At 53.9% G+C, this 16,592-nt stretch overlaps 3 protein-coding genes across 3 annotated transcripts; all 3 read left to right on the top strand.

The window, feature by feature from the left end:
• Window positions 1–3,966: 3,966 nt before the first annotated feature.
• LOC119945977 (apolipoprotein C-I-like) lies at window positions 3,967–5,871 on the top strand. The gene is made up of 4 exons (XM_038767307.1): window positions 3,967–4,039; window positions 4,323–4,396; window positions 5,290–5,446; window positions 5,674–5,871. Exons 2-4 carry the CDS (start codon window positions 4,342–4,344, stop codon window positions 5,741–5,743), a joined length of 282 nt encoding a protein of 93 aa, XP_038623235.1. The 5' UTR covers window positions 3,967–4,039; window positions 4,323–4,341; the 3' UTR covers window positions 5,744–5,871.
• Window positions 5,872–8,494: 2,623 nt separating this feature from the next.
• Window positions 8,495–11,296, top strand: APOC4 (apolipoprotein C4). The gene is made up of 3 exons (XM_038767473.1): window positions 8,495–8,609; window positions 10,647–10,806; window positions 11,013–11,296. Exons 1-3 carry the CDS (start codon window positions 8,549–8,551, stop codon window positions 11,263–11,265), a joined length of 474 nt encoding a protein of 157 aa, XP_038623401.1. The 5' UTR covers window positions 8,495–8,548; the 3' UTR covers window positions 11,266–11,296.
• Window positions 11,297–13,895: 2,599 nt separating this feature from the next.
• On the top strand, window positions 13,896–15,489 carry APOC2 (apolipoprotein C2). Its single transcript, XM_038767387.1, has 3 exons — window positions 13,896–14,036; window positions 14,205–14,355; window positions 15,306–15,489. The coding sequence occupies exons 1-3, from the start codon at window positions 13,982–13,984 to the stop codon at window positions 15,394–15,396; spliced, it is 297 nt and encodes a 98-aa protein (XP_038623315.1). The 5' UTR covers window positions 13,896–13,981; the 3' UTR covers window positions 15,397–15,489.
• The last annotated feature ends 1,103 nt before the right edge of the window (window positions 15,490–16,592 follow it).

The following is a 16,592-nucleotide window of genomic DNA, read 5'->3' as shown; positions in this document are numbered from 1 at the left end:
AACCGCCCCCGCTCCTCGCCGCCAGGGGTCACTGGCGGTCAGCGCGGAGCCGCCGCCGACAGCCTGACCGGGAGTAACCTCGGGGTTCGGCCCCCGCCTGTCATTCATTCATTCATTCATTCATTCATTCATTCTTTTTATAATGGCATTTATTAAGCGCTTACTACGTGCAAAGCACTGTTCTAAGCGCTGGAGAGGTTACAAGGTGACCAGGTTGTCCCATGGGGGGCTCACAGTCTTCACCTTCAGTTCTCTTTGTAATTTATATTAATTAGAGAAGCAGCGTGGCTCAGTGGAAAAGAGCACGGGCTTTGGAGCCAGAGGTCATGGGTTCCAATCCCGGCTCCACCACTTGTCAGCCGGGTGACTTTGGGCAACTCACTTCACTTCTCTGGGCCTCAGTGACCTCATCTGGAAAATGGGGATTAAGACTGTGAGCCCCCCCTCCCCCCCCCGTGGGACAACCTGGTCACCTTGTAACCTCCCCAGCGCTTAGAATAGTGCTTTGCACATAGTAAGCGCTTAATAAATGTCATTATTATTATTATTATTATTCATCCCCATTTTACAGATGAGGGAACTGAGGCACAGAGAAGTTAAGTGACTTGCCCAAAGTCACACAGCTGACAATTGGCGGAGCTGGGATTTGAACCCACGACCTCTGACTCCAAAGCCCGGGCTCTTTCCACTGAGCCATGCTTCTTCTCAATGAATCAATGAATGAATCATTCATTCATTCATTCATTCCTCCTCCCCCTCTCCATTCCCCCCCCACCTTACCTCCTTCCCTTCCCCACAGCTCCTGTATATATGTATATATGTTCATACAAATTACATGTATGTACAGAGAAGCAGCATGGCTCAGTGGAAAGAGCCCGGGCTTTGGAGTCAGAGGTCGTGGGTTCGCATCTCGGCTCCGCCACCTGTCTGCTGTGTGACTTTGGGCAAGTCACTTGGCTTCTCTGCGCCTCAGTTACCTCATCTGGAAAATGGGGGTGAAGACTGTGAGCCCCACATGGGACAACCTGATGACCTTGTATCTATCCCAGCGCTTAAAACAGTGCTTGGCACATAGTAAGCGCTTAACAAATGCCATTATTATTATTATTATTATTATTTATTAGCCCACTGTTGGGTAGGGACCGTCTCTATATGTTGCCACCTTGTACTTCCCAAGCGCTTAGTACAGTGCTCTGCACACAGTAAGCGCTCAATAAATACGATTGATTGATTGATTGATTACTTGTACATATCTATTCTATTTATTTTGTTTTGTTACTACGTGTGGTTTTGTTCTCTGTCTCCCCCTTCTAGACTGTGAGCCCACTGTTGGGTAGGGACCGTCTCTACGTGTTGCCAACTTGGGCTTCCCAAGCACCTAGTACAGTGCTCTGCGCACAGTAAGCGCTCTATAAATACAACTGATTGATTGATTCATTCATTCATTCATCCATCCATTCATTCAATCGTATTTATTCATTCATTCATTCAATCATATTTATTGAGCACTTACTGTGTGCAGAGCACTGGACTAAGCGCTTGGGAAGTCCAAGTTGGCAACATAGAGAGACGGTCCCTACCCAACAAAGGGCTCACAGTCTAGAAGGGGGAGATCTATTTATCCCCAGGTCTCTTCACGTTAACACATTAGAGCGCTTACTGTGTGCAGAGCACTGGACTAAGCGCTTGGGAAGTCCAAGTTGGCAACATCTAGAGATGGTCCCTACCCAGCAGCGGGCTCACAGTCTAGAAGGGGGGGATGCGGGGTGGGAAGCAGCAGGGAGAAGCGAGGGGTGAGGGCCGGGGTCCGGAGCCAGCTGGACATCCCTGGGGAACTGGTCCTGGGTTCGAATCCCATCTCCGCCACTTGTCAGCTGTGTGACTTTGGGCAAGTCACTTCTCTGGGCCTCAGTTCCCTCGTCTGTAAAATGGGGATGAAAACTGTGAGCCCCACCTGGGACGATCTGATTCCCTCGTATTCCCCCCCCCAGCGCTTAGAACAGTGCTCAGCACATGGTAAGTGCTTAATAAATACCATTATTATTATTATTAAACAGGGACTGGGACTTGGAGGGGAAAAGGTGGGGGGATTTGGGCTTCAGTTGGGGTTTGGGGTCGGGGGGAGGGAGGTTGGCTATTCATTCATTCATGCTGGAGAAGCAGCATAGCTCAGTGGAAAGAACGCGGGCTTTGGAGTCAGAGGTCATGGGTTCAAATCCCGGCTCTGCCAATTGTCAGCTGTGTGACTTTGGGCAAGTCGCTTCACCTCTCTGGGCCTCAGCTCCCTCATCTGTAAAATGGGGATTAAGACTGTGAGCCCACCCCGTGGGACAACTGGATCACTTTGTAACCTCCCCAGTGCTTAGAACAGTGCTTTGCACATAGTAAGCCATTATTATTATTATTATTCATTCGATCGTATTTATTGAGCGCTTACTGTGTGCAGAGCACTGTACTAAGCGCTTGGGAAGTACAAGTTGGCTGTTGGAGGGTGGAAGAGACGTGCTCCGTGGGGGAAGGGCTGGAGCTCGGGTTGGGTAAGACGGAGAGGAAGGATGTTGGACGATGTAGGGCACTAGGCGTGGGAAACTCTCCCGGGGAATGTGAGGGTGGGAGGGAGGGTGAGGCGGAGGACGGCCAGGGGGGAGGATCAGAAGTGATTTCATCCTGATACATACACTTGGATCTGTTTTGTTTTGGTGTCTGGCTCCCCCCTTCTAGACTGTGAGCCCGTTGTTGGGTAGGGGATGTCTCCATTTGTTGCTGAATTGTACTTTCCAAGCGCTTAGTCCAGTGCTCTGCACACAGTAAGCGCTCAATAAATACGATTGAATGAATGAATGAATGAATGAGAGGGGGTCCTGATGGAGGGGGGAGGGTTGAGGGGGTAGCTTCGGACGGGTGGGGAGGGCGTCCGGAGGAGGAGGCTCTCCAAACGGGTTTGGGCGTCAGCTGGAATGAGTGCTCTGGACGGGTGGAATATAACAATCATAATAATTGTGCTATCTGTTAAGCGCTTACTATGTTCCAGTCACTGTATTGGTGTGCGGTGGATACAAACAAATCGGTTTGGACACCATCCCTGTCTCATGTGGGGCTCACGGTGTCAATCTCCATTTTACAGATGAGGGAACTGAGGCACAGAGAAGTGATTTGCCCAAGGTCACACAGCAGACAAGGGGCAGAGCCGGGGTTATTCACTCATTCAATCGTATTTATTGAGCCTTTACTGTGTGAAGAACACAGTACTAAGCGCTCGGGAAGTACAATTCAGCAACACATAGCGACAATCCCTGGCTCACAGTCTGGGGGGGGGGGGGGGGAGGAGTCAAACATCAAAACAAGTCAACAGGCATCAGTAGCATCATTATAAATAAAAAGAATTATAGATTCATTCGGTCATTCAATCGTATGTATTGAGCGCTTACTGTGTGCAGAGCACTGGACGAAGCGCTTGGAAAGTACAATTCGGCAACAAATAGAGACATGCCCTACCCAACAAGGGGCTCACAGTCTCGAAAGGGGAAGACAGACCACAGAGCAAAACGAAACAAGTAGACAGGCATCAATAGCATCAATATAAATAGAATTATAGCTAGACACACAGCCTTAATAAAATAGAATAAATGATATGTACGTATAAAAATAAATACTTATAATTACAAATATGCACATCTATACACAAATGCTGTGGGACGGGGAGGGGGGTAGAGCATAGGGAACGGGACGAGGCAATGGGGAGGGGAAACCCGTGGGATTAGAACCCATGACTAGGAGTATCAGGAGGAGGGGGAGCTCCAGACGGATGGGGGAAGAGGGAGGAAGAAGGAGCACTCCAGTCGCGTGGGGGAGGAGGAAGGAAAGGAGCCGGGATCTTGAGTGGATTGAATTTTCCCCGCCCCGTTCCTAATCCCCCCCGCCTTCCCCTCGCCCCCTTCCCATACACACTCCTCCCTCTTTCCCTCGCCCTCCCCCGCCCCGGCCCTGATAAAACCAGAGTCCGTGGCGTGGTCCGAACCAGATCCTTCTCTTTACTCTGGTGAGTGGGATTGGCTAAAGTGGGGCGGGGGGCGGGGAGGGGGTCGGAGGATCGGGGGGAAGGAGGGCCCACTGTTGGGTAGGGACCATCTCTATATGTTGCCAACTTGTACTTCCCAAGCGCTTAGTCCAGTGCTCTGCACACGGTAAGCGCTCAATAAATACGATTGAATGAATGAATGAATGAGGGCAGGAGCGGGGAGAGCCGGGGGAGCCCTCAGGGACTTAGTGATGGGGCGTCCTCCCCGCCTCCCATCCCCCTGACCCTTCCCACCCTCTCGCAGTCTCCACTCAGGATTCGCCATGAAGCCCATCCTATCCCTCGCCGTTCTGGTTGTCGCCCTGTCTGTCCTATCAGGTACGGGGGCGGGGGAGGAATTGGAGGGGAGGCAGGGAAGGGGTAATGGGGAAAGGAATCCGGGAATCAGGGATGCAGAACGTTGGCTGTCCTGACCTCCGCCCCAGGCTCCTTCCCCCAGGCGCACGTCAACCCTCCACCCTCCAAAAACACCCACTTCGCGTCGGTCTGGTTGCATCTACAAGGCGCCCGTCCCTCCAGCCTGGTCCTCTGCTCTACCTGCTCCTGGACCCCTAACCTCCTGATCCCCCCCCCCCAAACCCCCTTCAACTCCCCTAACCCCTCAACTCCCCCAGGCCCCCAAGTTCCTGATCTCCATAAAGCCCTGGAGCGTCCCCCGCCCCAGTTCTAGACTATAAACTCGTGGTGGGCAGGGAATATGTCCGTTTATTTTTATATTGTCCTCTCCCAAGCGCTTAGTACAGTGCTCTGCACACAGTAAGCGCTCAATAAATGCAACTGTCTGACTGATTCCCGGCCCTTCCCCCTCAGATCAAGACCGCGACCCCTACGACCCCTCTGGGAGAGGAAGGGAAACCAGACTAAGGGCGGGGGAAGTCTGGAAGCCTCCTCTGTGTAGTCATTCTCCTCTTCTCCCCTGTTCCCCCGCCCCGCCGCCCTTTCCTCTCAATTCTCCCCAACTAGAGCCTCACCGAGTTCTTTATTTGTTTGGATAGTCTGCCTCGCAACTAGTGACATCACCGAGCCGCTCCCCCTACGATTTGCTGCCCTGTGGCCAAGGCGGGAGGGTCGAAGGAGTGATTCCAACACTGCCCTTCCCAGTTCGGCAGTCTTGTGACCCCATGCGCGCCTCCACCCCTCTACATCCCATCCCCCGTCCCCCTCACCCCGAGTTCCTGACCTGTGGGCCCATTCACCTGGATCTCCTCCAGGCCCTGACCCCGTGGTGGCAGATCAGACGGAATCAGATGTCCTTAGCGGCTTTGAGCGTTTCCAGGCGAAGGTGAAGGATTTGGCTGACACCTTAGGGGAGAAGACCAAGGCCGCCTTTTCTGAACTGCACGACAGCGATTTTTCCGTCAAGACCAGGTGCCAGGACCTGGAGGGGAACTCTGAGGATTGGGGAGTTGAGAGCCCTGGGGGCTAGGGGAATTGAGGGGCTCGGGGGGCTCAGGAGGGTCGGGAGGGCTAGGAGACCAGGAGAACACAGATCAGAAGATTAGGCTGGAGGGAGTTGGTGGGGAGGCGAAGGGAGAATTTGGGTGCAGGGGGGCGTCCTCCCTATTGACCCTGTCTCCGCTCCTCTCTCTGTCCAGGAAATGGTTCGCAGACAACTTCCGCAAGCTGAAGGAAAAGGTGGAGGCCCTCAAGCAAGGCCAGGACTAGGATCGCTAAACTACCCCTCTCGTGAGGCTCTCCAACTTGTCCCCCCGCCAGGCCCGTCCCCCACTGAACCCTCCAGATAAAGCCCCTCCTGTGCCAATCCCTTGTTGCAATAAACCCTGAGCAGCTCTCCCAGCCTCTGTGTGTGTGACTTGGAGGGGTCATGGGAACTGGGTTGGGGAAGGAGGGAGAGACAGAGAGATGGGGTGGGGCTTGGGCCACCATTGCTCAGTTTTAGAAAGAGGTGGAGAGTGAGGAGCAGCAGGAGTGTTTGGGAAGAGACAGGGCTGGAATGGGGGAGAGGGTGAGCTGGGGTGTGGGGGAGGAAGGACTAGGGTGGAGGAAAAGCAGGACTGGAGGGAGAGTGAGAGTCAGGAGAGTCAGGGCTGGGATGGGGTAGAGACAGGGCTGGGGTTGGGGAGAGGAAGGATTAGGGTAGGGGAAAGGCAGGGCTGGAGGGAGAGGTAGGACTTGGGCTGGGTCAGGGGAAGAGCCAGGACTGGTGTCGGGGGAGAGACAGAGCTGGAGTTGGGGAGAGGCAGGGTTGGGATAGGGGAGAGGAAGACTAGTGTTGGGGAGAGGCAGGACTGGGGTGGGGGAGAGGGGTCTGGTGTGGAGAGAGGTGAGGCTTGGGTTGGGGGAGACGCAGGGCTGAGGTTGAGGGGAAAGGGTAGGGTTGGGGTTGGAGATGGGGCCTGGAAGACCTTCACCTCAATGGACTGGGTCTAAAACAAACATTGGAAATCCCCTCAGCAGGCTGGCCTTGAGGGGAGGAGTGACTCTTGCCTTGACCATTTTTGTCAACAACTGGGGGCAGGGAACAGGCTAGAGCCAGCCCTCTCCATCTGCCCAATACCCCTGCCTCTGCAGAGATTTTCCTGCTCAAACCTCGTGCTCCCAACGTCTCCCTCCCCATCAGCAGCAGAGCTCATGCTTAAAACCCCTCCCGCCTGCTTTACGTCAGTCAGCAAGTCAGTCATTCGTATTTATTAAGCCCTTGGGAGAGTACATTATAACAGTATAACAGACATGATCCCTACTCACAACGAGCTTACAGTCTACAGGGGGAGACAGACATTAATATAAATAAAATTACAGATACATACATAAGCGAGGCTGGGCTGGGGGATGAATAAAGGGATCAAGTCAGGGCAATGCAGAAGAGAGTGGGAGAAGAGGAAAGGAGAGCTTAGTCAGAGAAGTCCTCTTGGAGTTGTGCCTTCAATAAGGCTTTGAAGTCGGAGAGAGTAATTGTCTGTCAGATCTGAGGAGGGAGTGTGTTCCAGGCCAGAGGCAGGAAGAGAGAGAGAGATCAGTGATAGAGAAGATCGAGGTACAATGAGAAGGTTAGAATTAGAGGAGCAAAATGTGCAGGCTGGGTCAGAGTAGAAAAGTAGCGAGGTGAAGTCCGGGGGTTGGGGGCAAGGTGATTGAGTGCTTTAAAGCTGATGGTGAGGAGTTTCTGTATGATGCGGAGGTGGATGGGGTGTCCGGCTGAACCCTCCTCCCTCCATCTCCAAAGCCTTTCTGAAATCCCACTTCCCTGATTAATCTCTCATCTCCCCACCTTACATCCCCTAGCTGCCCCTTTAACACCTCTGCATCACCAAGGGCTGGGTATTCACCCCCCTCCACCCACCCAGCCCTTATGTACATATCTTTATTACCTCCTCTTATCTGTAGTTGATTTTAGAATCTATCTCCTCAACTGGAAGATAAGTTCCTTGAAGACAGGGATCCTATCTATTAATTCTATTTATTCTCCCAAGCACTTAGTACAGTGCTTTGCAAACAGTAAGTGCCCGATCAATACTAATGATTGATCCCCAGGTCTATCATTCCTCCCTTCTTGCCTCCCTGTGCCCCCAAGCACCCTAATTTTTGTCCCTCTATTCCCAGTACCTCCCCTCGAACTGAAGTCCCTACCTCCTCTTTCTTCCCATCTTCCCCAGAATTCATGATACCCCTAACCAGTGCCCTCGGCCTTCTTCCTCTAGAAACCCTGCTCTTCTTCCAGTGCCCCCTGGCCCTCTCCCTCCAGTGACTATTGTCCCTCTTCCTCCAGTGTCCTTGTTCCTCTCCTTCCAGTATCCCCTGCTTCTCTCCCTCCAATGCTCCCTACTCCTCTCCTTCCTGTGCTTCCTTCCTCTCTCCCTCCAGTGCCTCCTTCTCCTCTCCTCCAGTGTCCCCTGCTCCTCTCCTTCCCGTGCTTCCTTCCTCTCTCCCTACAGTATTTCCAGCCTCTTTCCCTCTAGTGTTCTCTGCCTCTCTCCCTCCAGTACTATTCAGTCTTGTTCTCATCTCACCTCTGACCCACTGACTTTCCTAGAAACCTATGATGGGGGTTGTGGGATCGGGGGGAGGGAAGGAACAGAGAGGGCTGGGGGAGGAGGAATAGAAGGATCCTTTGGGCAAGAGGCCTACCTTAGGGGCAATGGCACTTCCTTCAAAGCCCTGCCTCTCGGGGAGGGGAAGAGAGAGCTTTGATTTGGGGGCAGAAGGGGTGAAATGGGCAGGGTTCTTGGGGGGGTGGAGGGGAGGGGAGAGAACGAGAAGTTAGGTGGAGTGGGGAGAGTGAGGGCTGTGGGGTTGGCAGGGACAGTGAGGCTGGACTGTTGAATCAATGACCACTCTATCAACTCAGAACAAAGTCCGTCTCCCAGCCTGGGACTACAGGGTGAGAGGCCTGGGGGTGGAAGGACTGAGGGTATGAAGGTGGGGGGGTCAGAGGGGGAGGAGCACTGTGGGGCTGTATCCCTCAAGGGAGCACGGAGCTGCTGAGAGGACGGACGGACAGACGCCGACGAAATGTCCAGTTTCCGACATGGCCTCTTGTTGCCCTGGGTGCTGCTCCTGGCCTGGGCCCTGGGTAAGGGTGGTTGGGTGGGGGCAATGGGGAACCAGGGAGCAGGGGTCCAGGGAGGCAGACTAGGTGGGCTTGGGTGGGCGGGGGGTGGCTGAAGGTAGAGGTACCAGAGAGTTGGGGGCAAGGGATTGGTGGCCTGTGGGCTGGGAGGAGGGGAGAATTTGTGTGTGGGGGTGTGTGGGGGTGGGGGGAACAGGGGCGGTTGTTCCTAGCAGAGAGCCGGTTTCAAAGTGTTCAACAGCTACCTGAATTAGCTCACTGTCAGCCTGGCAACACCATCCCAGAAATACCACCCTCAAAGGCCACCCCACCTATGGCCACCCTTCTCCCCACAATGGCCACCCCCCCCCCATGACATTGACCCCTGTGTCTATCACCCCCATGGTAGCCATTTCCTTGTCCCAGACCGTTGTGGCCACCTTCCCTATGACCGTCACCCCTGAGGCTATTACTCCAAGGCCACCATCCCCATTGGTTATAACACCAAGGCCATCATCCTGGTGGTCCCAACCCCCATGGTGCTAACCCTGTGGCGTGGCTAAGTGGAAAGAGCATGGGCTTGGGAGTCAGAGGTCCTGGGTTCTAATCCCGGCTCTGACGCTTGTCAGCTGTGTGAACTTGGGCAAGTCACTTAACTTCTCTGGGCCTCAGTTACCTCATCTGTAAAATGGGGATGAAGACTGTGAGCTCTACTTGGGATAGCCTGATTACCTTGTATCTACCCCAGCACTTAGAACAGGGCTTGGCACATAGTAAGCGCTTAACAAATTCCAACATTATTATTATTATATTATAACCCCATGGCTGGAAGCTAGTGGTCATCATCCCCCTGACACCCCTCAACCGTGGACTGCTGGAATAGCCCACAGAAGCAGAGCAGGCCAACAGGCAAGCACCTAGTTGTTGGGAGCAGGGGTGAACCTACAGACAGACGGACACAGTGGGGTCAGGCCCAAGGTGCCCAAAGGCCTGGGGTGACCCAGTTGGGCAGAGAGGGAGGGAATGATAGGGGGGCCCCGTACAAAGGCCCACAGTGGTAGGATGGGCAGAGACAGGCCAGAGCAGGAAGATAGGAGAGGTGAAGGTGACTCAAGGACCCAAGTGTTGGTGGTTAATAGCCGGGGCAAAAGTGGAGTTGATTGGGGTGGCTTAGGAGAGGGGTTGGGGAAACAGCTGTCAGCTAGTGAAAGAAGAGGGACAACACAGAGGGGGTGCAGGTGGACCCAAAGGGGGAGAAAGGCAGACAAACTGGATCTGGGGGTGGTGCAGAGGAAAAGAACACAGAAACAGAGTCACTACTGGAAGCCAATGGAAAATGAAGAGGTGGGGGTCTCTGAGGAGAGGTCACATGGTCACAAAGAGGGGTAGGAGGGATCACAAAGAGAGGTCTGGTTGCCAAGAGAGTGTTGGAGGTGCTGCAGAGAGTCAGGCAGTCAAGTCGATCGTGTTTATTGAGCACTTATTATATGCAGAGCACTGACCTAAAGCACTTGGGAGAGTACAATATCACAATATAACAGACACATTCCCTGCCCTCATTAAGCTTGCAGTCTAGAGGGGGAGATAGACATTAATATAATTCATTCATTCATTCAATTGTATTTATTGAGTGTTTACTGTGTGCAGAACACTGTACTAAGCGCTTGGGAAGTACAAGTTGACAACATATAGCGACGGTCCCTACCCAACAGTGGGCTCACAGTCTAGAAGGGGGAAACAGACAACAAAACAAAACATATTAACAAAATAAAATAAATAGAATAAATATGTACAAATAAAATAAATAAATAGAGTAATAAATACATACAAACATATATACATATATACAGGTGCTGTGGGGAGGGGAAGCAGGTAAGGTGGGGGGGATGGGGGGGGGGGGGATCCAGTCCATAAAGACAGGGGTCACACAGTGGGGTTGGGGGGTCCTGGAGAGGAGTCTGGGGGCTGGGGAGGGGTGGAGGGCACTGGAGAAGACAGGAAAGTGGAGGGGTATGGCAGGGGGCACACCCAGCCTAGGGCTCAGGACTCTTCCATCTGTAGGGGTCTGGGCCGGGAAATCCCCCATGGAAGAGGCAGCGGCTGAGAAGGCCCCAGCGGGGACGGGCTGGGGCATTGGCTCGATGGTGTGGGGGGCTGTGGATCACTTCGTGAACCCGGTCGTGGACAAGATCACCACCCGCGAAAACTGGACCTGGATCTGGTGAGTGGAGGAGAGTGGGGTTCTCGGAGAAAGGAGAGACTGGGGCTGGGGAGGGGCACAGGTGGTAGGAACAGGATGGAGAACCCTGGGGACTGGGAATCGTGGTGTTGGGTACCTGATATGGAGGGGTTCTGCGATGGGGGAAGGGAGAAGGCTAGGAGGAAGGGGAGAAGCCTGGTTCTGATTCTTGTGATTGTTCTCCGCAGGGCTCCGGCCCAAAGTTCCCTGGCTCCTGTGGGCGCCTTTCTGGCTACTTACTACGAAGACCACCTGAGTGATGTGGGGGCCCGGACCAGCCAGTGGTTGCAGAGCGCAAGGCAACGGGCCGTGGGTCGGGCTCGTAGCCTCCTGTGCTTCCCGCTCCTCTGCCAAAGGGAGGGGCTGAAGGAGGGGGAGGGCGACAAGAGCAAGGTAGAGCCTACACCCCCAACCACCTTAAACCTCACCCAGGAAACTTGACCTTAGCCTGGGAATAAAAGGAAGAACATGGCTTTGCAGTCTCTGTGGCTTTTCTTTCCCAGTGGTTGGCTTGTCTTCCTGGATTGGACAAGGGGGCCGAGGGTGGGGAGTGGGGGAATCTGTCTCTCTGCTGTAGGGATGGATGGATGTAGGAGAGGTTCCATTCCTGGAGTGAAGTCCTGCAGAGCAAGATGGAAAAAAAGGAAAGCCTGGGGAGACTGAAGAGGAGGGGGCCCAAAACACCACAGAGTTTAGGCTGCTGGCTCAAAATTGGACAGTAAGGAGGCCCAGAGAGATTAAGCTACTGACCCAAAGTTGCACAGCAGGGAGGTACAGAGTGGTTAAGCTACTGGTCCAAGCATACACTGCCCACCAAAAGACCTACTCATGAAGTCCATTCTGGAAATGGAAACCCAGAGGTCCAGAGTCCTAAAGTCACACAGCTTAGTGACTGCCCACCAAGCCACTTCCCAGGTCTGGCTGGAGGGGCCTCATGGCAGTTAGTTCCTCCAGGCACAGGCTCCTCTTCATTATAGCGCCGGAATTGGAATACCAGAGATGTTAAGGTAACTGGCCCAAAGTCACCCAGCACTAAGGCTGTCCACTGTGAACATGGGGAAGGCAGGGACCCCAGACCTTAAGTTAAGGACTTGGTGGCTGAGGTGTGGGAAGAGAAACATAGGGTTTTGGGGTAGCTTCCCCCGACTCTCCCCGAGCTGGTCCCCGGTTCTGGTGGGGGCCTCTCTTCCTCAGGGCAGACAGCCCCCCTTTCAAGGGGGGGGACATGGGGAAGGAGGAGGGAATATGTACAAGTAAAATAAATAGAGTAATAAATCTGTACAAAGATATATACAGATGCTGTGGGGAGGGGAAGGAGGTAGGGTGGGGGGGATGGGGAGGAGGAGAGGAAAAAGGGCGCTCAGTCTGGGAAGACCTCTTGGAGGAGATGAGCTCTCAGTAGGGCTTTGAAGGGAGGAAGAGAGCTAGCTTGGCGGATGTGTGGAGGGAGGGCATTCCAGGCCAGGGGGAGGACGTGGTTTGTACAGATTTATTACTTTATTTATTTTACTTGTACATATTTACTATTCTATTTATTTTGTTAATGATGTGCATCTAGCTTTATTTCTATTTATTCTGACAACTTGACACCTATCCACATGTTTTGTTTTGTTGTCTGTCTCCCCCTTCTAGACTGTGAGCCCGTTTTTGGGTAGGGACCGTCTCTATATGTTGCCAACTTGTACTTCACAAGTGCTTAGTACAGTGTTCTGCACACAGTAAGCACTCAATAAATACGATTGAATGAATGAATGAATACCGGCCCCACCCACAATCTGAAAGGGTCTTTCAGGCCTTAAAATCAGAACACTGGGGTCTAGCTCCCACATTCCTGGTACTGCCTCTCCATAAAAACCCTGGCATCATACACCCAGTCCCAGCTCCTGTTTTGGCGACCAGGTCAACCCCCAAGCCAATCACCAAGGCCCCAGCTGTGGTTCCCCCACTCTGTTTATGCCTCCCCAGTGCCCAGATCTTCCCCAACCCAGCACCCCCATCCCCTCATGGAACCCAGACCCCTGCTTCTCAGGCCCTGTCTCTCCCCAGGTTTCAGTCCCTCCTTGTGGGAGAGGCTGCTTGGGTGACGATAGATATAGATAGATAGATAGATGATAGATAGATAGTGATTGGGTTGCGGGGGAGAGATAAATCTTCCCCCACCCTGCTATTTATTATTATTAGTAGTAGTATTAATAATAAAATTAATAATAATTGTGATATTTATTAAGCACTTATTATGTGCCAAGCACTGTTTTAGATGCTGGGGTAGATACAAGGTAGTTGGGCCAGACACAGTCCCTGTCCCTGTAGAGTAAATATTACTCTATTTATTACTCTATTTATTTATTACTCTATTTTATTTGTACATATTTATTTTATTTATTTTATTTTGTTAATATGTTTTGTTTTGTTCTCTGTCTCCCCATTCTAGACTGAGCCCACTGTTGGGTAGGGGCCGTCTCTAAATGTTGCCAACTTGTACTTCCCAAGCGCTTAGTACACAGTACTTAGTACTGTGCTCTGCACACAGTAAGCGCTCAATAAATACGATTGAATGAATGAATGAATGAATGTCCCACATGGTGCTCACAGTCTTCATCCCAAATTTTACAGATGAGGTGGCTGAGTCCCAGAGAAATTAAGTGACTCGTCCAAAGTCACACAACAGACACGTGGCAGAGCTGGGATTAGAACCCACGTCCTCTAACTCCCAGGCCCGTGCTCTTTCCACTAGGCTAAGCTGCTTTTTCCTAAACCTGTGCCCTCCCTGCCCCTCTCCCCCACCTGTCTAGCTGCCTCTGTTGGCCTGGACTTTGGTCTCCCTGAGGGCGGAGTGGGAAGAGAAGGGGTTAGTGTTGCCTATAAAGCCACTGACCTTGTCCTAGGGAACAGAGACCCTAGAGCAGGAGGTGAGAGAGGGAGAGAGGGAGTGGGGAGGCAAGAAGGGGAGAGAAAGGGGGAGGCTGGCAGAGGAGGTGGGGGATGGGGGCAGAAAAAAGGCGGGGGTGGGCTCTGGAGGGGTACAGAGAGAACCTGTTCTCAGCTCTCTGTCCTTCCTCTGCCCCCGCTCTCTGACTGGCTCTCTGTCTCCCTGGGCTCCGTCTGTCCATCCGGCCACCTCACAGCCCTGTCTGTTTGGTCTCAAGTCCACTCTGCCATGATGGGACCCAAAGGCATCTCTTCTTTCCTACTGCTGCTGCTGCTGAGCTCCGGTGAGGCAAGGGAGGAGAGAACAGGAGGTTGGACAGGCAGTTTGGCCTGAGAAGGGAGCAGTTTGAGGGAGAGGGCAGGGGGCTGGGGGCAGAAGTCTCGTTCCTGGGCAGGGGTGGGCAGAGGCCATGGAGGGAGGCCCAGTGGTTGAAATCTGCCTCCTCCTGCAGTGGTCCAGGGGGCTAGACTCCGTCGGGAGGAGCCCCAGAGTCTCCTGGACAGGGTGCAGGACACTCTGGTAGGCTACCTGGGGACAGTGGGCACCGCAGCCCGAGAGCTGTACGAGAAGGCAAAGAGCACCGGCCTGAATGAGAAGATTAGGTACGGAGCCTCGAGACCCCTCCACTCCCTGGGCCCCTACTGTCTTCAGGGGCCCAGCCTCACGGCCTCTCTACTCCCACCCTTCCCCTTACCCTCTGGGGCCCACAGCCCTCGTTCTCTGGGGCCCAGTCCCCCCATCCCTCCAGCCCCTCACCCACTGGGGTCCAGACATCCTTTCCCCCAGATCCTACCCTCTTGGGGGTTTAGACACTCACACCTGTAGCCCCCCACCCTCTGGGGGGTTCAGACACCCATCCCTTCATCCCCCATCCCTTGGGGCTCGGACACCCACTTCTCCCGCTCTCTGGGGCCCAATCACTCTCTCCCCCTGCCCTCACCCTCTGAAGACCAGACACCTTCTTCCCTCCACCCCACAACCTTCTAGGCTCCAGATACCCTCTCCCCCACCCCTTACCTCTTGGATCCAGAAACCCACTGCCCCAGTCCTCATCCTTCTGGGGGCTCAGATACCCACCTCTCCAAGCTCCCACCCTTCGGGGCCCAAACACCTCTTCCCCTGCCCTCACCCCCTGGGGCCCAAGCACCCTCTCCCCCGACCCCTCACCCTCTGAGACTGAGACACTCTCTCCCCCAGACCCTTGCCCTCTTGGATCCAGACATCCTCTGCCCCAGCCCCCCACCCTCTGGGTGGTCAGACACCAACTCTCCAGGCTTCTACCTGCTAGGGACCAAGCACTCTCTTCCCCTGTCCCTCACCCTATAAGATCCAAGCACCCTCTCCCCCCACAGCCCTACACCCTGTGGGACCCAGATATCCACTGACTCAGCCCCCAGCCCTCTGAAATCCAGACACCATCTCCTCCAGCCCCCCACCCTCTGGGGGATCCAGACACCCTCCCCTTCAGCAACCTCCCCCAGCTCTTGCTTCTCTCCAGTCCTTTTCTGTCCTCCCCCCACAGATTTTCCCCCAGCTCCCTCTCTCCCCACAGGGACGTCTACAGTAAGAGCACAGCGGCCATGTCCACCTACACCGGTATCCTGACAGACCAGGTCTACCACTTGTGGGTTGGGGAAGAGTGATGCCCCCGGGACCACCCCCCTTCCCCGCCCACCTCACCCTCCATGGAAGGAGCCCTGGAATCCACCCCAATAAAGCAAACTCCTCGACCTGTCTTTCAGTCTTCTTCTTCTGGGTTGGGGGTCTCCTGGGGCTCTGAGGGGAGCCGGGGATCGTATGGGAAGGGGGCTTAATGGGAAGGGGAACCGGGGTGGGACCAGAGTGGGGCCAAAGGGCTGGGACGAATCCTGGATCATGAAAGGAAGTCCTGGTGGTGCTGTCGGGGAAGCTGAGGCCAGCTGACTGTAGCTGGTTCTGGGGAGGGGGAGAAAGGGTGGGGGCCCAGGCCGCCAGCCAGAAATAACAGTAACATGTGCCTGAGGAGTGGGAGGGTGGGGAGAAGCTGGGCAGGTTGGCACGGAGCTCCGAGGAGGAGCCTAATGGCAGTCCAGGACTGCTTTGCCTTGCTTTGACTCTGGGGTGGTGGGGATCCACGTCCAGGTATAACGCGGACGCGGATAGCGCCGCCTCTGGCAGCAGCCTGCTCTTTGTCGGCCAGTCAGTCGTTTTTATTGAGCGCTCACTGTGTGCCGAGCACTGGACTAAACGCTTGGGAGAGTAAAGTATAACAATGAAACAGGCACATTCCCTGCCCACGACGGGCTTACTATAGTCTAGAGGGGGAGAGTGACATTAGAACGCTTAGAACAGTCAGCGCTTAAAACAGTGCTTGGCACACAGTAAGCGCTTAACAAATACCATCATCATCATCATATAAACAAATTTCAGATACGGGCATAATAATAATGATGATGGCATTTATTAAGCACTTACTATGTGCAAAGTACTGTTCTAAGCGCTGGGGAGGTTACAAGGTGATCAGGTTGTCCCACGGGGGGCTCACAGTCTTAATCCCCATTTTCCAGATGAGGCAACTGAGGCACAGAGAAGTGAAGTGACTTGCCCAAAGTCACACAGCTGACAATTGGCGGAGCTGGGATAAGTGATGTGGGCCCGGGACGGGGGGGATGAAGAAGGGGAAGCAGAGAAGCAGCGTGGCTCAGTTGGAAAGAGCACGAGCTTTGAAGTCAGAGGTCAGGGGTTCAAATCCCGGCTCCGCCAACTGTCAGCTGTGGGACTTTGGACAAGTCACTTAACTTCTCTGTGCCTCAGTTGCCTCATCTGGAAAATGGGGATTAAGACTGTGAGCCCCCCGTGG

This window comes from Tachyglossus aculeatus, chromosome 26, assembly GCF_015852505.1.
Source record: "Tachyglossus aculeatus isolate mTacAcu1 chromosome 26, mTacAcu1.pri, whole genome shotgun sequence".
NCBI classification, from domain to species: Eukaryota; Metazoa; Chordata; class Mammalia; order Monotremata; family Tachyglossidae; genus Tachyglossus; species Tachyglossus aculeatus.
This window is presented reverse-complemented; position numbering and strand designations above follow the sequence as displayed.